The sequence below is a fragment of the Alosa sapidissima genome, chromosome 17 (assembly GCF_018492685.1).
Source record: "Alosa sapidissima isolate fAloSap1 chromosome 17, fAloSap1.pri, whole genome shotgun sequence".
Lineage (NCBI taxonomy): Eukaryota > Metazoa > Chordata > Actinopteri > Clupeiformes > Clupeidae > Alosa > Alosa sapidissima.
This window is the reverse complement of record NC_055973.1, coordinates 7047675-7071563: the sequence shown is the minus strand read 5'-3', so window position 1 is coordinate 7071563 and position 23889 is coordinate 7047675. Positions and strand designations below refer to the sequence as shown.

Genomic DNA, 23889 nt, shown 5'->3' with positions numbered 1-23889 from the left:
CGTGTGACAGAGGGCTGCCATTATATAATGTTGTATCATTTTTGGGAACCACCTACTATAGCTTTTTTAAACATACACAGTTCACAGACTCAACACAAAAGCAATCTTTTTTTCACAGACTTTACAGGAACATACGTTTACAGTGAGCATCTTTTAACGGCCTAATTATGTGTATGTGTGGAATAGTAATGGTGTGAACTGCTGCCAACTCGCAGCTGTAGCAGATTTACAGAGGTAGACTTCAAAACGGAATACGGCTACTGCAATACACAAAAAAGGCTACTGCAATAATAATGTCTACCAAAAGATGGCGCTGTGGATCTACAAATAACTACAAGTTGTGACAGGAGGTGAGCATTGATTTGCAACGGTTCTATTCCACCCCAGGTCAATTTTAAGAGTAGGCCTACGTCTATTATTATAGCCAAACTGTCGTATTTCTTGTTACAGTAAGTATTACCATTTTAAATAATTCAATAGTTCAGGGAATCTGAAATAAGTTAATGAGTCTTCTGCTTTTCCATCAGCATATAGATATTACCCATACTTCAGTTCAGTCCTCAATTTTTTCTCATTAACGACCCACCATGATCCAACACCAGGATTTTTAAATAGGCTATAAGAAAGTGTGTGTGTGTGTGTGTGTGTGTGTGTCTGTGTGTGTGTGTGTGTGTGTGAGACATGTAATCATGTACATGATCATGTAATCAGGTTACATCTCAAGATCAATGTATTAGTATTGTGATTAGTATTATCATCATCATCATCATCATGGCCCTTATGCAGTGTCAGTAACAATCGACTCCAAATGCGCACAAGGCGATGGTGCGAGGAAAAACTCTAGGAGTTGGCCAGTAACAGGCCGTTCAAATGACAATTATTCCCGTGCTGTTTTATCCTTTCATGTCACTGATCGACGCCCATGCCCACATGAAAATTGTGTATCGTAGTAAGTAATTGACTGTAGCCACATCCCTTCTCCCATTTCTGCGTTAAACTCCCTACAAGCACCACTCCTGCCCAACCACACGGGGCTACCCTAAAAACACGAAGGGGCTCTGACTCTGAGGGACCGCACAGCTCCACTTGTCAACGCTGGCGACCAAGCACAAAACAACGTCGGCAAATCTGGTTAGCTGTACGCAGGCGCACAGCGTGATCTGTACCTCTCACTGTAAGGGAGAACCATGTCCACATTGCATTCAGTCATCACTGCCAAGTCCGATGGAAGTGGCGCTGCGCCAATGAAGTTCCATTGCAGTGACATTACTGAAAGTTTCATCGCCGCTACTCTGTGATGCTTTGCCTAACTTTACGCTCGGGGCTAACCGTTACTAACTTATTGAAGGGGCCACATCGCCTGACATGGATTAAGAACAACTTTCTCTGTTGTTCGACGGGACAGAAATAATTCCGTGAGAAAATATCTAAAGAGCGTATGGATTACATGTAAAAACAGTGCTGCTCAGGCTGTTTCTCTGGGGAGGTCATATGAGAAGTGTATTTGCAGGACATGGACAGCCTCGCTTGCACAGAAGCGCAGCTCCATTCGGGTTGGATTGATGTGAAGTCTACTGGAGGTCTCGGAACTAATTGAAGTGTAGCGGTTGAGAGATTTGATTTAACGTAGCCTAAGTAATCTCTGCGTAGTTCCGCGTACCTATGTCCGCTGAGATTTGAACTCACCCTTAGATAAAGAAACGTCAAGTAGACTACTGTGATAAAAGGGGAACACAGGATACTCCTTGGAAGTTCTTTGGCTACCCACTTGAGGATCTATTAAATTACCTTCGGAATTTCGCTGTCAAATGAGAGTTTCAAAGTCGTTAATTTGGTTTCTGTCTGTCTATTCTTCTTCTCTCATCTCTTTAATCCACCGCAACATTAGATTTACCGAGCTACACCAAAGAGGTGAAAGTCTTTTTGTTACCTAGCGTCAAGTTGTAAGTCTGGCGCAGGGATGAGGAGTGGAAGTTACCCGATGTCTCTGGCTATGGTGGTGACACTATTGGCGTTTATCAAGGTAACGGCAAGTGGCGAGTATTGTCACGGCTGGCAGACCGTGGAAGGTGGCTGGAGAGATGGCTTTCCGTGTCCAGAGCGCTTTGACCAAGAGGATGCAATCATATGCTGCGGCAAATGTGAGCTTAGATACTGTTGCGCTAGCACCGATGCCCGACTGGACCAGGGGACCTGCGAAAATGACAAGCAAGCACAAGATCCAATCCCAGGAAGTAAAGATGACAAAGACAACGCTGCAGGTAAATAGATTGAATACTAGCTACAGAGAGAGAGGGGGGGAGGGGGTGTGAGAGAGTGAGTGGTGTGTTCTTGCACATTTGCCTTTACGATCCAGTTGTCGTGCGGGTGTTGCCATTCAAACAGGTCACTCACCTGCAACATAGTCTACTCTCCGTGTTTTGGCCGCACCAGATCATCTTGCCATGGTAGCTTAATTCAATTCCATACTGGCCTAATGTTCTAACAGGTTAACTCAATAAGTGTTTAGCAAGAAAAGCCGTAGGCCTACTCTCATAACAAGGTTCTCTGTATACTATCCTCGTTTTTTTTTAAGACGGGTAGTATTGCTCTACCCCCGGGCAGAACGGGGATAAATTACATTAGGCCAAAGTTGTAGCCCGACTGAGACAAGTTAAAAACAGCAGGCATTCTTTCGATAGCGTACAGAAACCGTTTAAGATGTCAGGAGGCTGTATGCAGCAGCAGCTGGCGTAGAAAGGTAGACACTTTGGAAAGCTAACTGGACAGCCGCTCACAAATGGCAAATTGTGCTGGCCGGTTTATAAATAGCTGTGTTTGTTCTAGCAGTAACACACACGCGCGCGCCACAAGGACTGCTGCACACCGGAGCTCGAATCGCAAGGCTCCCTACGAGGATCAAGTTTGGACTTGACCGGATCCCGGTTTCGATGGTGCTGACAGCCGGATTCATAAAACAAATCGCGTTATGTTTCATTGACGAGGCTTGCGTGTGAATGCCCGGCGCTTTCATCCAAGCCTTCAACTTTCTAACGGTGCCCTCATGTCCCTGGCGTATTGCACGCACATAGTACACCCCTCATTGACACGCTGACAGAAACGCCCAAGAGCGCCGGCTTCTCCAATCATTCATTTTTGTATTGAATTCATATTCAAATTCATTCCAACAGTGAAATCTACTGTAGGCCTGCGTGTATTGTTAATGGGATTGAGGTAAAAATTATTGATAAAACAGATCATGATAAGAAATCATGCAAGTCAATCAGAAGAAATGTATTTCAATATCAAAGCTTCCCTTTGGATAAGCTCTACTCCAACTGAAGTTCAATGAGACAGCACAGATAGTCTTGTCAAGGACTCGGTGAAAGGATACACACCAGCTGTGTGCATTTGATAGAGTGCCTGGCTTTTGTGTGGTGTCCAGTCTGTGCAGAGGAATGCAACAGGTGTGGACTAATGTTAGAATGTGGGCAAGATCACCTTTTATGGACATATGGGCATGAGTGTCATGTCATGTCATGAGTGTAAAAAAGATAGTAATTTGACCATTTATTGATAAGGTGGATTTCAACTTTTTGAACCCATGTGGTACATACAGTAAGGACACCTAGGTCATGTGACTGTGACAGCCTGTCCAGGTGGTACAGAATGAATGAATGAATGAATGATACATATGCAATATAGAGTTAATATTTGACATCATTGCATATGGTGGCTCACTCAATGTCTTCACAGTAGGCTACCTACCATATTGGCCGCTAATGTACTGTTTGCTTACTGTCAGCATAATTGTACCCAGTCCTTGCATCTGTGAGTGTGCGTCATCTCTCTCTCTCTCTCTCTTTCTCTCTCCCTCTCTGTCTCTCTTTCTCTCTCTGGGTTACGGTTACAGTCAGGAATACGTTGGTTGGATTGTGTGAACTGGAAAATGTGTAACGGCCCCCTGGGAACTGTAAATGGGTCTGAACACTGCCCAATCCAACAGGTTCCTCATTGTTCTTCAGTGGATAATGAGAGGACAACGTGTGAATGGAGAACCGATAGGAACATGATGCCAAAACAACCGCTGACACACTGCCCAGCGTAAAACCCCACTGCCAAAACTCCCCCTCTCTTTCCTCTCCATCTCACTGTTAGGGTCAGAAGTCACAGAATTACAAAAATACAGTTTCCTCATGTCAGCATTAACCATTTGTGTATAAGGTTGTTTTATATAACAACCACCTCTATTCCTTCCACTTTGTATTGCAATCATTACTGTAAAGTGGTCTGTGATGTTCCTTGAAACCAACATCCAAACATTATTGCATGTAGTGGTAATTCAATTACAGGTTTGAATGATATGCTTATCACAGAATAGCAGCAGCAAAACTGAAGTTTGTAACACATTCTTAAATTTGTTTTGAGGGCTGTCAGACTGAATCAACAGGCCTCTGGCAACGTCGTCCTGCATATTTGAGGTTATCTGAGACTAATGTCATTATAAAGTTAAGTTAGAATGCATGAGTGAAGAGCTATGTATGGAAGGCTTTCTTTGGAAGACATCACTCTCTCGCTCTCTCTCTCTCTGTCTCGTTTATCTGCCTCCATTTTGCAACTCCTCTCTGCCTCCCTTTATCTCTTACCATCCCACCTCTCTATCCTACACACATTCTTTCTCTCTTATTCCATCTTTCATACTTTCCAGCCTGCTTTATTCATCCTTCTCTTTCTCTCTGTTTATCTCCTGCCATCTCTTACCCCTTCCATGTTCTCTTGCTGTTGTGTTCTTACTCGGTATCTCTCGACGCGGTTTCTGTCTTATCATGTCCATCATGTTCCTTTTACTCGTTTATTTTCACTCCATCTCTCCTCATTTCACTCCTGAATTTATCTCCTTCCTCTTATCCCTTTCACTTTCTCTAGCTCTTGTGCTCTTCCCCCACTCTTCTCTCTCTCTCTGTCTGTGCCCACTTGGTTGGAGGAGTTGGGGCCAGCGTTGGGGCAGTGGGGTCACAGCTGGCTGCGCTGGATTAGAACAGATCAAAACAACGCTAATAACCGCTAATGAGGGCCCCGGGCCCCCTGGGGGACACTTCACTGCCCGGCTCTACTCTGGGTGTCTCTGGTCAGCTCTAGGGCTCTTTCATATCTACACACTCTCCACACACTTACTCACTCATACACACACACACACACACACACATGCAGACATAACACACACTCACTTTCACACACACACACACATAGACATCACACACACTCTCAGACATCCACATAGATCCAAAAGAACGCCTAAACACCAACACATAGATACATCACACACACACACTCACTCACTCACTCACTCACACACACACTCAGACATCCACATAGACCCAAAAGGACACCTAACTCAAACACACATAGAGACATCACACACATACTTAGACATCATCATAGATCCAAAAGAACACCTAATACCCCCCCCCCCACACACACACACGTCTTTTCTTCTTAGTTCTTTCAGTTTCACTCACGTGGACAAGCCAGCAAGATGTCTAGGGTCAGGACCTGTAAGGGCAGGACTTTATCTTGTTTCCGCAGAGCACCCCACTTAGCTGATGTAGATAGCGTCACCTCACTTGAAAGAGACATGAAACGAGCATTTGGCCATATTCAAATGATTTTTCCTACTTTGCTTCTGTGTGTTTGGAATTTTGGAATGCAGCATGGAGTGGAACGTTGGAATGGTGCGTTGAGAGACTATTCTGAGGGTTCTGTTGTTATGTGTGGTTGAGGACGCCATGGTGCTTGTTGCAGCAAAAACAAACAAGTGATACAAATAACTGTGGTGCCAGGAGTCTGAGATGGACAGACTGATATGTTTGCTGGTGTTTTAGTTACACTGGGAGACTAGAGCTTCAGGTCAACACAGGTTTAAATGGGATAACTTTCACCTCATAACTTCTCACACTATTGTACAATTGTTAAGTGATACAGTTGAAATACAATTTTAAACATATTTGCAAATTGTCCATCCAACTTTGAGCAATTTGCTGAACGTGTTTATTGTAACATGCAAGTCATAGCTGAACTAGGCACGATTCTATAGTTTTTTCTTGCTGTAAAAGCAATCATATAATCATCTTTAAAATCTACTTGATGTATAAAACCAAAAGACCCTAGCACACCACATTCATATTTGTTTTATCTGTCAAATAAAACCACTATATTAAGGTGAAAAATGCAGAAAATTAATCTGTTCCAAAAACTTGTATGATGGACGAAAGTCTCTAAGTCAACATGTAAACATGATTGACACAACATTATATGTATTTTTAAATGTGCAAGCCTTAAGCCTCCAAGAGCCTCTGTTCCCGCCATGTAATTTAGTTGGTAATATACATGTCACAAGGCTCATTCCCACGAGTACTTTTTATTTGAGTTTGTGGTTTCTGAGAAAGCCGCCTCTGACCTAGACATCACTATACCACAACCTACCAGTGGAGTCACAAGGACTAACATTTAACGGTTTATGCTCATTTGGTTTGTAACCTCCTGCCCTTGTGGGGAAAAGAAAAACTCAATTAGTGCCCTAAAGCAGTCACTCCAATGCATGTGTGTCTCTGTCTGTCTGCCTGACCCTGTTTCCTGCCCTCTCTGTCTGCAGTGCCCATCTATGTGCCCTTCCTGATCGTGGGCTCCGTGTTTGTGGCCTTCGTCCTGCTGGGCTCGTTGGTGGCTGTGTGCTGCTGCCACTGTCTGCGCCCCAAACACGAGCCGTCGTCTGGGGGTGGAGGTGGCGGGCAGGGGGGTAGTGGTGGCGGCGGCCGCCTCCTGGAGACCATCCCCATGATGGCCAGCGTGGGCACCTCACGGGGCTCGTCCTCGCGCCAGTCCAGCACGGCCACCTCCTCCAGCTCGTCGGCGCCCCCTAGCGGCCAGCGCCCGCCCACTGCCATGTCCCCGCCTCCGTCAGCGGGCGCCACTGCCGCCCTCCTGCGCACCCAGGCATCCTGCTGCATCCCACCCGACGCCAGCGTCTACGTCAACATGCCCACCAACTTCTCGGTGCTGAACTGCCAGCAGGCCACGCAGATTATGCCCCACCAGGGCCAGTTCCTGCACCCACAGTACATCGGTTATGCCCACCCAGTGGCGCACACGATGGCTGGTCCTGCCTACCTGGACCCCACGCACGGAGGCTACCGGCAGCTGCAGTCCCCCTACCCTCCCACAAGTATGGCCAGTGTGACGAGCGACCAGAAACACCCTCCTGTGACTGTGTGAGTGAGGGACGTGAGGCCTCATAAGGACTGTTTATGACTGAGAGGTCTCGCGGGAGTCATTCTTATGAGGACTTTTCCTTATAGGAACCTGTCCTTGTGGGGACTTGCCTTATGGGAACCTGTCCTTGTGGGGGCTATTTCCTTATGGGGACCTGGTGTGTGTGTATGTGTGTGTGTACGGCTGTTAAGAGGCACACTACAAGAGCAGAGTCAGCAGAGAATGAAGAGTCACGTGGGGAACACACAGCCGCGGATCAGTTCCATGCCTCAGCAAGACTGTGTCATGTGTTGGAACAGTGTGTGTGTGTGTGTGTGTATGGGGGCACAGCAAGCATTGTCTCAGGGTTTGAGGAGGTCTGAGGACTGATTCCAGACGTCATATGTGGGGCAGAATTCTTTAGCTTGACTCAGTCACTGACACACAACTGTAATAACATTTGCAATCCCACGCAAAAGGAAATGTATGAAATACTCCTGAGACTGACAACATTAATAACGTTGAAAGTTATTGATGTGAAATGTAATCATAATGTACGCTTTGTGAAGCCTTGGTGAGTGATGACAGTGAAAAAAAGTGTGTGTGTATATGAAATATTTTGTTGTAAATAATAACAGTATACCCACGTATGGCCTGTATGAGTGATTGTGAATGTGCCATTCGAATGTACAGTGTAATATCAAAGCCTTTGTAGAAACAAAATGTGTAGTGTTTTGTATGCAGCTCTAAGTGTGTGTGTGTGTGTGTGCGTGTGTTTAATGGTAAAGCCAGGTGCTATGATGTGAAAAGCAGTCCCCCCCCTGTCCCTACAGGACAGTTAAACTCTAATGAAGTGAGCATGGGACACAGACTGTGACGCTCCACCCCGCCCCCTCACCAAAGTGAGTGGAAACACACACACACACTCACCCTTTCTCTTTCAGATACATACATACATACAGTACACACGACACCAGACACACTAGGGATACATCAAGGAAATATACAAACAAGTATGTGCAGAAGATGGTAGTATATACTGTTTATATATATATATATATATATATATATACAGTATTTGTGTGTATGTGTATGAAGGTGAGCGCTCTCTCTCCACCAGGCTACAAGCGGTAGCCTTCTGAAGGCCGTGCAGTTCATTATGCAGTAAAAACTGTCTGCCAACTGTTCCCCCTGACTAGGTTTCTGCCCTGTGAAGAAGGTGTGCGTATGTGTGTGTCTGTGAAAGGGAGAGACCAAGTTTGCAGTGAGTGTGAGCAACAGTTAGAGTTGGGTAAATGAGAGTGTGACTGAGCTGCGTGTGTGTGTGTGTGTGTGTGTGTTAGCGTTAGGTACATTGGAGCGGTACCAGAAAGTTCCAGGGCATTTCATTTAGAGTGACTTTTTTCCCCTCTCCACCCTTGCATGGGGGAATAGAGCAGCATGGAGGGAAAAAACCCGACTGTAGCGCACATAGACCAACGGCGTACTGAACCGACCATCAGTGATGGCAGTGAAAGAGAGAGAGAGAGAAAACTCCTTTTTTATATGTATTTCCTGACTCTCGTTTAGTCCACATTGCTGCTTCAAAGCCCACAGCCCAAAAAAAAGCTTGCATTTAGAGTAGGTTAGAAATGCACGTTGGGTCTTTGTGTTCAGTGTGCCAAGGTAACTGGAGCACGCACTGTCTCCTGTACACCCAGGGGGGACGGACTATATTTCCCATCATGCATTTCAGATGTCGCTTCTCTCAGGCCCTCTTCTATTGACTGCTAAATCAATTTCAAAGTAGCCTAACTGAATTTACAGGAAAGGCTTTCTTCAGCCCTAACGCACAAATAGTGGTGTCACGGAACGTAGCTGTAGGGCAATTCAATAACGTTTGGTGAATGCATAGACAACATCATCAAGCAATTATTATTATTTTTAATATTATTATCATTAATAATAATAAAAAATGAACAATAATAATTATAAATGTGCCCCTCTGTTTTGTGTAACCTGCCATGTTTTTCATATGAAATGTAAAAATAAAAGTGAGTATTTTAGAGTGTATTAAGTGTCTGTGGGTTGCTTCTGGGGCCCAGCGGGAGAGGCCATCACTGCCCTACCTCCTCCGTGGTAGAAAGAAGCCACAGCTAAATCTAAAGTGGGTCAATGGCTTTAGGGAGTTACGTTTACTTGCAGTGCTAAAAAACGGGTTTGGGATCAGTGCCCATATCTTTAAGTATATTACACCCTATGGCCTAAACCTGGCCCTGGATCAGAGTTTCAGGGTGCGAAACTCTGTTAGGAGGCTTGATGGAGAGGCGATTCACACCTTAGCCAGAGGAAGAAATCCGATGCCAAGAGTATGAAGGTAACACATTGTGGTGTTAAAACACAAATAGCACTTAAGGGTGTGAAGAAGTAAGGGAAAATAAAAACCAAGCCAGCATGAACTAAACCGCAAAACTGTCTGGCCAGAACTTACATACACACACACCCACAAAATCCAAACTCATGGGTAAGGTTGGTCCTCATAAACAGAAATGGTAGACTTAACGTAATGGCATGGACAATGAATTCCAGTATGACTCAAACAATAATCCGACAACAATACCACAATAATTACACCGTGGTTTGGCCTGCCTTATGCGTACAAGGTGTGTTCTTGGTGCATTTCAATGGAAACTCAAGCAAGAGGACCGTTGGGCTGGGGAGTCCTTGGACCATGCTGAAATGGATCTCTAAGTTCTGCGCCGGTGGGTGGAAGAGGATTGGGAATGGCTTCCCCATATTGAAGGGGCCACAGCCAGGTCCAGCTGGCCCTGATCCAATGACGAGGGTGTGGAACTCCCAGCTGTCGGCTGATCCGGTGCCACACCAAGTAGGAACGGCAACAACATTTTAACGCATCCGCTACACACACACACAGGCACATAACAAACATGCACAAATAAATGTTAGTTCACTATTTTCCTTATTGTTTTACATGCGGTACAGTCTAGTTAGCACTGTAGGCTAACAGTAAAGAGCACCCAAGAAGAATACGTCCGCCCTCTGAAGGTTTCATCTTATTAAAGAAACTAAATGGACTCATCAACCGAAAACACATTCACACCCAAAATCCCATAATTCATCATTCATCCCTCTCACTCATCGCCTGTCTTTCCCACCTGGATTCGTTTAATTACCTGAAAATCCCCCTCGCCACACAAAGCTATACATCAACCTACAAATGCACCCATCTCAAAACTCTCCCAACGGACACACACAGTCAGGTTGTGTATCTTGGCCTGAGTGCAGAGCGCAGTCAAACTGCATTTAAATGAAATCACTCAGGGTCGCACACGCTCAGCAGGGCTTCCCATATTCCTGACTTCCTGCATATAATCTTCTGCAAACACCGAACCTCCCACCTCGCTTCCTAAATACTCCTTTCTTTCTCCTACTTTTTTTTTCATTTATCAATGCAGCATCTCTCTGTAGCTCCCTGTGGGTGAAGTGAGGTGAAGTGAAACTAAATCCTTCAAACGGCAAATAGAACGATTTGTCCACGACTACGATGCGATACCTTGAGCAAATATCCCGGAGAACTTCTCCTCCATGCTTTTGTGGCTCTTGGCAGGCACGTTGACACATTTTGAAAATCCTCAACAACTGCTTACGAGGGCTTTTCCAAATCCTTCACAAATGGCAATTTACAGAGGGGGTGGGGCAAAGATACTGGTCACGCAAGAGCTGGAGAAGAGATTGTGTGTGATGGATGAGGTATAGAACCCAGAGTCGTGCAAAATGCTACGCAACACACGTCATTGCTATCTCTTCACTTAGACCCTGAACATAGCCCCTATCTCTTGTGCTGTTCTTCAAAGGGGCCGAACATAGAGACAGGCCATTTTCTACTCTGACTGGCTTAACACTTGACCGCTTGGATGCAACTGATCCAGCTGATTTGAATAGGTCAGGGGGAGAACTTTTTAGGAGGGGGGGGGGGGGGGGGGTAAAAAGCCATTTCAAAAAGAGGAAGACACGGAAACACTGGTCCATTTTATTCGACAAAAGAAAGAAAAAAAGAAACAGTCCATTAAATCTGACAAAAAAAAAAATTGAGATTGAAGTGCTACAAGCTGTGACTCGGGCTAAGTCAGCATCTGGGGCAACTGGCCAGATCACAGGATGGGATCCACGGGGGCTCTGGGGAAAAGAGGGGAGGGGGAAAAGAAAATGGAAAGAAGTCCAAAGAGAAGAGAGGAGAGGTGGAAGAAGCTGAAGAAACAGGAGGAAGGTACAGAGAGAGAGAAAGAGAAAGAGCCGGAAAAAGGGGGATCTGGGAAATTTCAGAGGAATGGAATGAACGAGGAACACAAGAGGATCAGAGGATCAGAAAGCATGTGTGAGAGAAAGACACAGAGAAGGTAAAGTCAGAAAAGAGAGTACCGGTAAGTAAGAAAGACTTGTGTAAGAAGGACACAGGAAACAGGGGAGAGAGTAGTAGTAGTAGTGTCTGTCAGGAGCAGGAGGGCTTGCTGAGTATGTGGGGATTGCCCCCTCTGGGTTAGTCACCAACATGGGCGAGGGTAGGGGAGTTCTGCCTCCCTGGCACCTCTGTGTGTCTTGGCAGCCAGATCAGTGGGCACGGGCATAGGAGAAGAGATGCGTGTGTGTGTGTGTGTGTGTGTGTGTGTGTGTATGTGTGTGTAGGACTAACACTAGAGAGGACAAGTCTGGATGTTACTCACTGCTGTTGTCTGCATATGCCTTAAAGAAACACACACACACACCTACATGCACAGACACACTTCTAGAGCAACCCCCCACCCCCACCCCACATACACACATAACTTTTCCGATGTCTGTAAAAGGAATTCCGCTGCAGCCCCCATGTTTGGTGTTTATTTTAGAGACTTCACCCCACCCCACCCCCTTTGGTTGCCCAGGCGATGACAGATGCGTTAAACCCCTATATCAGCAGAGGTAGATGAGAGAGGGAAGAGTGGAGACATAAACAAACACAAGCACCCCCCACCCACCCCGCATTACCCCCTACACATACACACACACACACACACACACACACACACACACACACAGACCTCATCCTCCCATGTGAACACCCACACACAAACTCTCCAATGCATGAGTATACATGCACACCATACACACGTGGGAGTTACACATACACACGCAGGCAAACACATGCGCACACACACACACGTGCATGTGCACGCATACACGCGCACACACACACACATATTGCCATCATACAGAAAGGACACACATGCAGACTAATGAACACATACACAGGAACAAGATATTGCACTTTCTCTGTGTGTGATTCAATTACAGAGCAGACACATACATCACTGTTGCTTTGTTTCGTTTTGTTATGTGTTTTTTTTTTTTTTTTTCAAGCCTTATGATGTCCGACGGTTTTTGGCGTCCCTTTAAGATTTGATTGGCTGGCCCCCCTCAGTCTGTGTGTGGTACAACTGCTGATTGGCCAGTCTATGGTGAGAACACGCCCCCTCTCCATCTACAACAGCTTCAGCTGGCTGCTCCTAGAGGCATCTACACCTGTTTTTCTTTTCCTTTCATCCATTTTTCTTTTTCCTCATTTCGTTATGCTTTTAAACAGTTCCGGTAAGGCCACAGCAGTACCACCCGGCGAGGGTGTCACAAAAAGTCTTTATCTTCATTGGCTGTTGCCCCTAGCGTTCCCCTGGCGACCGGTGAGGCGGTTGCCAGGGGTTACACGCTGGGCCGTTGGCGGGTGGTGTCATACGAGCGGACCACTTGGGACTGAGACACCACCCCATGCTCTTCCTGGGAGAACGCATAGCCATCTGAGAAAGAGAGAGAGAGAGAGAGAAAGACAGAGAGAGAGATATTACATACTTGTAGGCATATAGTATTGGCGCACTTTGACTAGTTGATTAATTATAATCCTGTATACTTGCACCTGTTAATGTATATGAGGATGTACCTGGCCATTTGAATGTGCGTCTGTGTGTGTATGTCTGTTTGTGTGTGTGTTTGTGTGCGTCTGTGTGTGCATGTCTGTTTGTGTGTGTGTTTGTGTGCGTCTGTGTGTGCATGTCTGTTTGTGTGTGTGTGTTTGTGTGCGTCTGTGTGTGTATGTCTGTTTGTGTGTGTGTGTTTGTGTGCGTCTGTGTGTGTATGTCTGTTTGTGTGTGTGTGTGTGTGTGTGTGTGCGTCTGTGTGTGTATGTCTGTTTGTGTGTGTGTTTGTGTGCATCTGTGTGTGTATGTCTGTTTGTGTGTGTGTGTGTGTGTGTGTGCGTCTGTGTGTGTATGTCTGTTTGTGTGTGTGTTCTGAACACTTACGTGACACGGTCTGTTGCACGGAGTTGGAGCGCCCCACACTGGAGGGCGTTTTCCTAAAGACACGCGTCAGCAGGTGGGCACGCTCATTCAGACTGGCCAAAGAGAGAGAGACAGAGACAGAGACAGACAGACAGGTCAAACAACCAATCAGAACACAGATTAGGGCTGCACGATTTGGGGAAAATCTAAAAAAAATTCTGACAGATATTGCGATAGTGATTGTGATTTGCGATATGATTTTTAAATGACGATTAAATGATTTAGTTCAATATTCCAAATGTCTCTTTAAAGCAACACCAAAGCACTTTTCCTCTGTCGGACGCACGCTATTTTTTTTATCCAACTCCGGCTTTGAAAATAACAATGTCCACAGACAAGGTAGAATATGTTGCATGATTTTATGAAAGTATGATGTATTGCGACATCAGATGCAAGTCAAATTTGTAGTTTCTTATGTCTCATTTCATCGAACTACAGATCCGCTACCTGATCTGGCAAACTTGCATAGTGCGGTTATAGCCGATAGAGGGCCGCAAAGTGAATGCAGAAGTGTCGTTCATCCTGTTACAAGTTGATGAACAGTGTTGCCACAGTTACCTTGAAAAAGTAATCTGATTACTGATTACTCCTTTAAAAAGTAACTTAGTTACTTTACTGATTACTTGATTTTAAAAGTAACTAAGTTAGATTACAAGTTACTTTATTAGTTACTTTCAGCAGCTGCCGACAACACCCCCACCGCCTCAACATAAAAATGATAACCGGTTTTGCCAATACTCACTATACTGGAAGTGCATTTTAACAGTAATGCCAACAATGTATAGCAGACATCCCAACCTAACCTACTTAGATACTGAAATTCAGATGTTTGTTCAATAATGTCTAGTCAGTACACCAAATAAGGAAGGCCTATTGATAGAAATTGGCATAGTAGGCTAAAATATGTAGATTTTGGTAGTTTGGCCTTGGCAACTAGCCATCTAGTATAGGCCTGAGTAATATGCAAATGAAACTACACTTGTTAAACTCACCTCAACATTTAACCCGCCGTGAGAAATGCTAAAGTCACTGTTACAAACAGTGCAGTGTGCAAGACTATCATTATGTTTTACTCTTATGAGACAATTGGGTACACCTTTGTGTAGTCTGATGTGAAATGGGTCTTAAATGTTCCTTTTTGAGGGGAACTGACTGCCATGACGCTCCTGTTCCTTAACATAATGATTAATGGCAGATACACTAACTGAACTGATTAATTAAGTTCGGGAGAAAAGAGATATAAGCCCACCTACACTGAAAACTGATTGGTTGATTTAGCAAAACAGACCAGGATGCTCTCTGTCTTGGATGCGCTTGCAGGCACACACGCACCACTCCTCTCTCTCCCTCTCCGCGCGTTAAACTCAGATGCACACGCGATTTGAAGTCCGGTCTGGCTTGTTCGCTCTAGGTTCCGGGAAATTTTATGTAATTTGCGGGCGTCAGGATATCAATATGTGGGAGACTCTCAAAACTTGGGACTTGAGACTTGGGACTTGAGACTTGTCTAGCTAGACAGCACTTTGTCGCCAGCACAGAATGTACAATGTACCTTAATGTTGTCATGTTTAGCTGACACAAACTCAAAATAATGACTAGATAAAATGTGCATCTCTCTGCTCCCTCCATTGTTGTTTACATTTGTGTCGCTGTGTGGTTTTACACGTGAGTTGTCCTCATGCTGAAAAGGTTGGCATAGCCTACATGACGTTAATCCCCGAGACAAGAAGAAAGCAAAGAATATATCTTTTTACTAAGGAAAATGACAAAAATAGTAACGCACAGTGACTTAGATAAGTAACTTTAATCTGATTACTGGTTTGTAAATAGTAGCACGTTAGATTACTCGTTACCGAAAAAAGTGGTCAAAATAGACCACTAAGTAACGCGTTACTGGCATCACTGTTGATGAACCACTGAAACATTATTTTAAGGTACAAAAAATTCTTTGGTGTTGCTTTAATTTGTGCCACCACTGATTACACCCCCGACCATCTGTGAAGCTCACCAATCAGAATTGTTTGTTGAATACGCACACCCACCAACCAGAAGTGACATTCAAGGAGGATGAAATGAATATTAGAGTCAGAAATGTGACAAAATTAACTGTACACGAATATTTGTAGCTTTTGCGATTAGGTAATTGCGTTGGTTCATATTGTGGTTATGATTGTGATTGCGATAATTGTGCAGCCCTACTACAGATCCAACCACAGGACACACTCAGTTACTGGCATGACATACCACAATCCCACAAGGCTGGACATTCCTCTGGAAATAGGTCTAGGGGGATCACAGGGAAGGGAAGCACAAGAACTCAGAGGCAAGAACTCACACCCATGCACACACACACATACACACACACACACACACACACACACTTACTCCACCACACACAGAGACATTAGTTTGGCTTTGATTGGAGAACCTGATCCAGGTTATATGTCCCCCTCATATACACCCTACAAACACAGTCCTGTCATGGCCACCGACAGAGGCCCTGCCACACACACACACACCACCCTTAATGGAGACAGGAATGGTGCTTCTTTATCGTTAGCTGGTGCCAAATTCCTCCCACTATAAATACCCATCACATTCCAGGCCTCATTAGCACCCATCTCCTCTGGCTGTGAATAACCCTGTGAGTCCCATCTCACCCCCGCCACTCCTCCACTCTCCTTACCCAGCCATCATCCCATTAACGGGGAGTATTAAAGGTCACGGCTGTTATACCCAAAAGCCTAAAGAGCCACGACCCGCTTGGAGGACACCATGAACCATGATGGAGACACAGTCACTTTGAATCACAATCACTCTATCGTTGAGTTCTGAGAAAAGTATTGGAGCTCATCAGCAAATCAAATTGCACACCTTTCCTGTGCTCCTGATGAAACACTCCACTGATTGGCTGCGATTGCTTACGGCTCGGTCAAATCTACTTGGTTTGTTTCCAATTTACTGACCCGCAGTTGTGTGCGAACACCAGAATTTTGTTCAGCGCAAAAACACTGAACGGACAGTTAGTGGACCCTGAGGAGCTCAATTTCCCAAAAAAGTGAAATGGGATTAGAATCCCAGCCTGCACCTTTAAGCCCCAGCGCAGTTCACACGGAAAAGACCACTCAGCTAGCCTAGAAATCTAGACGCACCCTAGCGGCAGCAAATTATATTTGCTGCCAGGGCTAGTCTAGCAACTCTCCGTTGGCTTGTGAGCTCGACAAATTAAACTTCTATCAGGCCAATCAAATTGTTTATAGAGTCGTTAGGCAGGCTTAACATAATGATTAATGGCAGAGTTGCAACGGTGTGGCTTGAATACCCCGCTACTTGAAAACAAATAAGATGGATGTTGCTGTTGGCGAACAGTGTGACACGAGTTAAGCTTTTATTAAGTTGGCAAAAGTTTGAACTAGCCAACTAGCTCCGCTGGTGGGAAACGCATGGGACTCATAGCGCTGTCCTATTGCGTGCAGAGGGAATTAAGACAACCGATTATCCCGCCCCTCGGACTGAGCACTGTGAACGGTGAGTGCCCAGACCCTACATTTTAATGTGGGTCTGGCTCGTCAGGCTACCACTGAGCTGCTTTCCACAGGATTAAGCTCATATCATCTTCCTGTCTATTCCACCCCTAACGAGCCAGGGGAGAAGACCAAGTTGGCCTCTAGTGACATCTCGTTTAGGCGTCTGCTCTTAAATCACATGAAAAAAAAAAAAAAAATCAACCCCCCCCCCCCCCCCCCCCCTTTCCTCATCATGCCCATAAAGCCTTGCATGATCTGATTTCCAGTCACTTTACGGATATCAGTCTGCCTTCCCAAGGCTAGGCCCATCGGCTCCAGTTGCACAATGGGGGAACAACTGTAATGTTATCATTGGGCGGACGGACCGATGTTTGGCCCAACTCGTAGAAAGGTTGTCCAATATGACTGCGCCAGAGAGAGAGAGAGAAAGAAAGAATGAAAGAAAGCAAAAGGATGTTTAAAAAGAGCTGGAAAAAAGACAGATATAGATGTAGATATAGATGGAGAGAAAGAGGGGGAGAAGAACAAGAGCTACATACAAGGGGGAGAAAGAGAAAGAAAGAGAGAAAGAGAGACTCCTCTCTGCCAAAGAAAACAGTGTCTGCTAAACAGATGAGCGATTGGACCGAGGAGATGATGAATGAACAGATGATTCAATAATGGACGCAGAGCGACGAGTCCCCGTTCGTAACGGGAGTCTGAGCTCCACCTGGTCAGCCCTGCAGGGTCTCTTCCTGCCAGCGAGGCGAGCCAGCTCGGTCACATGACCTTAGAGGTGAGGAGGGGATATTTTTTGGTCATCTCCCTCTTCTTCCTCCACCACTTCCTCTGCCTCTCTTTTAGTCTACTCCTAGCTCGGTCCACTCCGAGCTCTACTAGGCCAATTCCAATCAAAAGAATCCCTCTTCTTTCTCAAGAGTGTTATCAATCTGAGTTGTTTAGCAGACTGTGGCGCCATAGTGTAACCTGCACACACACACACACACACCCTTGTGTACTGATCTACCCACAAAAAGACCGGCTGGCTTGCATGCTCTCTGTTCTGCAGCTGGCCGACTCACGCCCGATGCCGTGCCCACGCTCCACGCTGTTTCGCCCGAGGGCGCCCACATCACTGGGCTCCAGCAGAGAGCTGCACTGCCAACCTTCGCTTTCCCGCTCGTCCCGTGCCAACTGCTGCATGCCGCGACCCCTTCACTCGCTCACACACACACACACACACACACACACACACACACACACACACACACACACACACACACACACACACTGCTCCCTCCCCCAACTGTTTGGGTCTTACAGGAACAACCCACCTCAGTGCCTAAACATGAACACTTCCAGACCTTCCAAACATACACACTGCCAGCCCCAGTTCCCATCGCCCAGTCCCACACCGCCCGCCAAAGGCGATGGTTGACCTTTGATGAGTAACAAAGCAGGGATCTGAATCCTCCTGAAGTTAGTGACTACTGTGTGATTAGACTTCACAGAGCTCCAGTTCTTTCCCAAGTCAATGGGAGTAGAAGTCAATGGGAGTGTGCTAGCGCGCTAGCTGCTCCTGGTCTAGGTTTTCCTCAGCTCAGCTCAGTTCAGTGATAGTGGGAGCTGAAGTGGAAATCACAGGGCAGTAACTGAAGGGATATTCACATTCCAGCCATGACGCCTGCATCTAGTCCATCGCAATGCTAATTACTAACACTTCACGGTCACAAGTACACACATATTAAACACAGTCAGCGCTAGGGTGGCTAATGCTACACAGATCACAGGTGGCAAACCACACACCCTGTCCTCAAGGCCATGCCAGCCTCCATTCATGGCCGTCTTACTGGGGGGAGAGAGGGAGAGGTGCAGAAAGAGGAGAAAACAAACAAATGCCATGAGATGATGAAAGTGTAAACAAACAAGGGATGGAAACACACACACACACATATTCACACACACATCAAACCCAGGCGCTACCTGAGCATCTTGAGCTCTAAGTCTATGGGAGCTCAGCCTTAGATGGTTCAGCAGCTGGGCTAAAGGTTAGTGTAAAGTAGTTAGTACCACACACACACACACACACACACACACACACACACACACACACACACACACACACACACAATACAAATGAAAAATGGACATAAACATGAACATAATGCTTGAAACAACTGAAATGAGGTGACTGACAGGGCAGGGATCTAAGACTCTGATAGGTTGACCAGAGGGATGAGAGCGGGTCTCACCTTCGTCCGCTGGCGTCTCTCAGGACGGCCGCACCAGGGTCCACAGCCCTCGCCTCCAACTCCTGGACCTCCTCCAGAAGAGACTTCCTCACCGTACGCCTCCCGCTACACACACACACACACACACACACACACACACAGAAACATGTACAAACATGTAAAACACAGTTATTTTTACACATTCACTCAGAAGCATGCTCACACAGGGGATCACAGGCACACAGACAAACACATACACACACACACACATAGGTATATATACAGTACTGAACATACATACATACATGAATAAACATAGCTCAATATGTAGTATATGTACATACTGTATATATGAATATATTTTTCTGAGGTCATCCTTACGGTTGATATTTGAATGAGTTGGAAGTCATATTCAAATTTGCAGTGGTCTCTTCATTTTTTCCAGAGCTGTATATACACTTAAACACTTACACAGGGCAACTATATATATATATATATATATATATATATATATATATATATATATATATATATATCAAGTGTAAACTCCAGGGTAGAGTTGACACAACTGGAACAAATGGCACTTTTACAGTCACTTTTGCAGTGTGCTTTCTTTGTGAGGCCCAATTCAAACTGACCTCATAAAGAGAGAGCAGTTGTGCTGTACACACACGTTATAGCCACTTAAGGCCACACACACACACACACACACACACACACACACACACACACACACAGAGTGGCTGTGCTGTACTCACGCGTTCCATGCTATGTCTTTGAGCAGACAGGCGGTGGGCACCAGGACCAGGCCCAGCCAGAAGCTCCAGCACTGCATCACCCGACCTGCCTGCAACACCAGGGGCGCGACAGGTCATGACATGACGTGATGGGACATGCCGTGAGGGCAGACTTCTGACCCTCTTACACTTACACAGGGCAACAGCCCCCCACTCCCCCCCATTCCCCCAAAGGAGACAAGAGCCAGAGATGCAGATACACACAGACACACACACACACACACGTGCACATACATGGACAAGCAGTCTCACATTCATAAACAGACTGACAGGCAGTTTCTCTGACACACACACACACAAACACACACACACACACACACACACACACACACACACACACACACACACACACACACACACACACACACACCCCTGCTCCCACTGGAGCCCTTGCAGCTGGAGAAGCCGTAACCTAATGACCTTTGCCCCCAGCCTGTCTTTAAAGGTTAATTATCTAATCAACTACTGTCCCCCCTACCACCATCCGGCTACGACCCCCCCCCTTCCTCCTCCAACCTTCTCTATCTGCTTCTGTCATTCCGCCTGCCTGTCTGTCCGTCTGTCTTTAAACACACACACACACACTCACAGAAGAAATTTACCCCGAGTCCACTTACTGGAAATGACTTGCATTCGTGCCTGAGGGCACAATTGAGATGGAGAGGAGATAGACTTCTCTCTGACTGTCTCTCTCTCTCACTCTCTCTCCATCTTACTCTGTCTGTCCCTCTCTCAAATTCAAGCATGATTTACTGGCATGACCATCCACCAGAGGAACCATTAGCGTCAAGTGGAAATACATGGAAAAACATACAAGTGAAAAACATGGGGAATTTTGTCAGACTGAAAGTAAGCACTCGGAAAATGTATATACAAAGAAAAAAATATATTTTTAAAAACGTTGTCCAGTCTCACTGGTCCACTACTGTGGCCTCCCTTAGACTGTGACGCGTTCTCACGTGCTCTCCCGTCTCTCCTTGCACTCTCACTGCAGCAGCATTGTCTCCTTTCTCCCCCCCCCCACCCCTCTCTCTCTGCCCCCCCCTCTCTCTCTACCTCCCTCTCACACTCTACCCCTCTCTCTCTCTCACTCTCTACCCTTCTCTCTCTCTCTCTACCTTCCCCCACTGGCTTGTGAGTGCATGGGAGTGCTGGCTCTGGCTAGCGGTATGCACTTATCTGACTCAGCCTGGGGAGAGAGAGAGAGAGAGAGAGAGAGAGAGAGAGAGAGAGAGAGAGAGAGAGAGAGAGCGCATCTGTAAAACAGCTCCAATGGAGATATGTGACGGGATCCACCCCATATGTTGCAACAATTGACCGAAAAGAAAAATCCTATATGTTGCTGTATAGACTATAGCACAGGACATGGACGTTTTGGACTACCCTTTACATTAAAGATCCATTAATCAACATCAGCCAATGCGTTAATGCTAATCAACAGACCACAAATTGCAGTGTTATTGTATCATCAGTAATGTTACATGTTGTAGGACATGGTTTGCTTATTTAAAGTAATGAATTATGGGCCACCTGGGATCTTTTCATTAACCATTATTTATGGTATTGGTTAGCATGACCAAGCCATGAACTCCAACAATAACCAACACACAGCAGTGTCATTAAGCTGCGGTCAATTTCTTATTTATGTGAATTATTGAGTTCCTGATAATTATGGGAAGCTAAATATAAGCCATCACCTTTTCCCCTGCTAGCACAGCCTCATGTTACCCCTCAGGAGTAAGACGTCAAGCCTGTCCATGTCTGTGTACATTTACTTTTAGTATGTCAGACGAGTGTGAAGGACAAACTGTCCAAAATCTATATCCTACTCATGCCTTTGACTTGATTGTAGAGAGAGAAGTGAGGGGAAAGGGGAGTAAGAACCTAAGCCTGTCTGTCTGCCTGTCTGTCTGTCTGTCTGCCTGTCTGTCTGCCTGTCTGTCTGTCTGTCTGTCTGTCTGCCTGTCTGCCTGTCTGTCTGTCTGCCTGTCTGCCTGTCTCACTGACCACTTCAAAACTTCCCTGGACTCTTAGGCTGTGAGTCAAACTCTCCAGAAATGGGATTTGTCAGACGGCGGTTTTACACAGGGTCCAGCTTCTATCCTTCTGCCAACACCCCACCCCACTTCACCCCAGCCCACCCCCGGACTTCCTCTAACCGGACAGTCCTTGCTCCCTCTCCTACATCCTGACTACTCTCCCCTCTCGCCTGTGATTCCGTATCCCCTCGTCCCCTCAGGTCATCTGCTGAGGGACGTGGATGTTAAAATGGCCGCCCTGTCCTACATATGGATAAGGAGAGCTTGGGGTCCCCCTACAGCTGAGGAACCTCCGGCTCCGACACGGAAAACCATTACAGGGCATCCGCCGCAACAGCTGAGAACACACCCAGATATAAATCCTCCCTAAACAGGGCTGCATTCTCAGACACACACACACACACACAGATGCACGCAGACACACACACACACTCACACAGCGGGGGATGCACAAGTGAAAAATGCATGTAAAATTCAACACTTATTATCATTCCAACACTAACTTCAAATCTACTGGGAACCAAACGGACAAGTCACAGAAAGAGCACCATGGACACAAAGGAAAGAACTGAGTTAGAATGAGTTTCTCTCTCTCTCGCTCTCCCCACCCCTCTATCTTTCTATCTTAGTCTCTCTCTTTGTCACTCCATCTCTATATATGTCTTACTCTCTCTCTCTCTCATTCTTGTTCACACTTTCCTATGTAATATCTTTCTCTCCACCTCCTCTTCCTCGTTCCCTGTCTTTTTTGGTCTCCCTCCAGTACACTGTATCTGTCCTATCCATCCCATCTCTCTCTCTCTCTCTCTCTCTCTCTCTCTCTCCTCCACCCAGTCAGATATGGCAGCTGCAGGGTTATTTGAGCACATTCCTGATTTCTGACACCAATTGAATTAATGAGCCTAAGGGGGCTGGGAAGAGAATCCCCCCTTCCTTGCTCTCTCTCCACACAACACAACACAAGACACACACACACACACACACACACACACACACACACACACACACACACACACACACACAGGCACGCCTTCCAAGTCTTTAAGTGTGTGAGGGACAGAAGAAGTCATCAGGGGGTCTACCTCTCGTGGACAGCTACACACACACACACACACACACACTACCTCCCTTAGACCAACCCTGCCTAGTTCACCCGCTTTAGTCAACACCTCCAGAGCAGGCCGTAAAAGCCTGGGTCTCGGGTAACGACGCAGCAGGTGCAGAGAGCCTGGTGAGCGGGCTGGCGGGGCATAAATCTCCCTACACTGCAGTAGTGCTGACACAGGACACCCAGACAGTGAGGCAGCTAGGCGCCGCACATGGGGTGGTGTGGGGTGAGAGTATGGGGATGTGGAAGAGTCAGCATGTGAATATCTATGTGTGTGTGTGTGTGTGTGTGTGTGTGTGTGTGTGTGTGTGTGTGTGTGTGTGTGTACTAGGGTGCACATATGTCTATATGTATGTCTATATGACACACCCAGCATGATACCTAGGACTGTGTGTGTGTCTGTGTGAAAAAGATGTTGTATATGTCTGTGCGCATATCTATCCGGGTGAGTGAGCAAGAGAGAGAGATTATGTGTGTTCTATGTCACAACCCAGCATGGTACCTAGGACTAAAAATATGGTCCTCGAGTGTGTTTATATGCATGCATATACTGTAGACGTGTGTGTGTGTGTGTGTGTGTGTGTGTGTGTGTGTGTGTGTGTGTGTGTGTGTGTGT

At 46.1% G+C, this 23889-nt stretch overlaps 2 protein-coding genes across 15 annotated transcripts in view; one reads left to right on the top strand and one right to left on the bottom strand.

Moving 5' to 3' along the window:
- The first annotated feature begins 1093 nt into the window (after window positions 1-1093).
- Window positions 1094-23889, top strand: part of LOC121688169 (protein shisa-2) — a 25933-nt gene continuing 3137 nt past the window's right edge. Inside the window, exons 1-2 of one of the 2 annotated variants that reach the window (XR_006024521.1) lie at window positions 1094-2261; window positions 6632-8497. Coding sequence is in view for 1 of the 2 variants with exons in the window: in XM_042067596.1 (XP_041923530.1) it covers window positions 1961-2261; window positions 6632-7251 (921 nt within the window). In the remaining variant the exon portion in view is untranslated. Of the gene's footprint in view, window positions 2262-6631; window positions 9437-23889 lie in introns of those variants that run through there. The other variant, XM_042067596.1, reaches the window with a different exon arrangement.
- The window catches only part of atp8a2 (ATPase phospholipid transporting 8A2), a 65078-nt gene continuing 52426 nt past the window's right edge, over window positions 11238-23889 (bottom strand). For 11 of the 13 annotated variants that reach the window (XM_042067583.1, XM_042067584.1, XM_042067586.1 and 8 more), the window contains 5 exons: window positions 20088-20176; window positions 19351-19455; window positions 15837-15875; window positions 13554-13645; window positions 11238-13052 (listed from right to left, as the gene is read on the bottom strand). In XM_042067583.1, coding sequence (XP_041923517.1) covers window positions 12958-13052; window positions 13554-13645; window positions 15837-15875; window positions 19351-19455; window positions 20088-20176 — 420 coding nt within the window. In that variant the 3' untranslated portion in view covers window positions 11238-12957. Of the gene's footprint in view, window positions 13053-13553; window positions 13646-15836; window positions 15876-18091; window positions 19141-19350; window positions 19456-20087; window positions 20177-23889 lie in introns of those variants that run through there. The other 2 variants (XM_042067585.1, XM_042067589.1) reach the window with 2 other exon arrangements.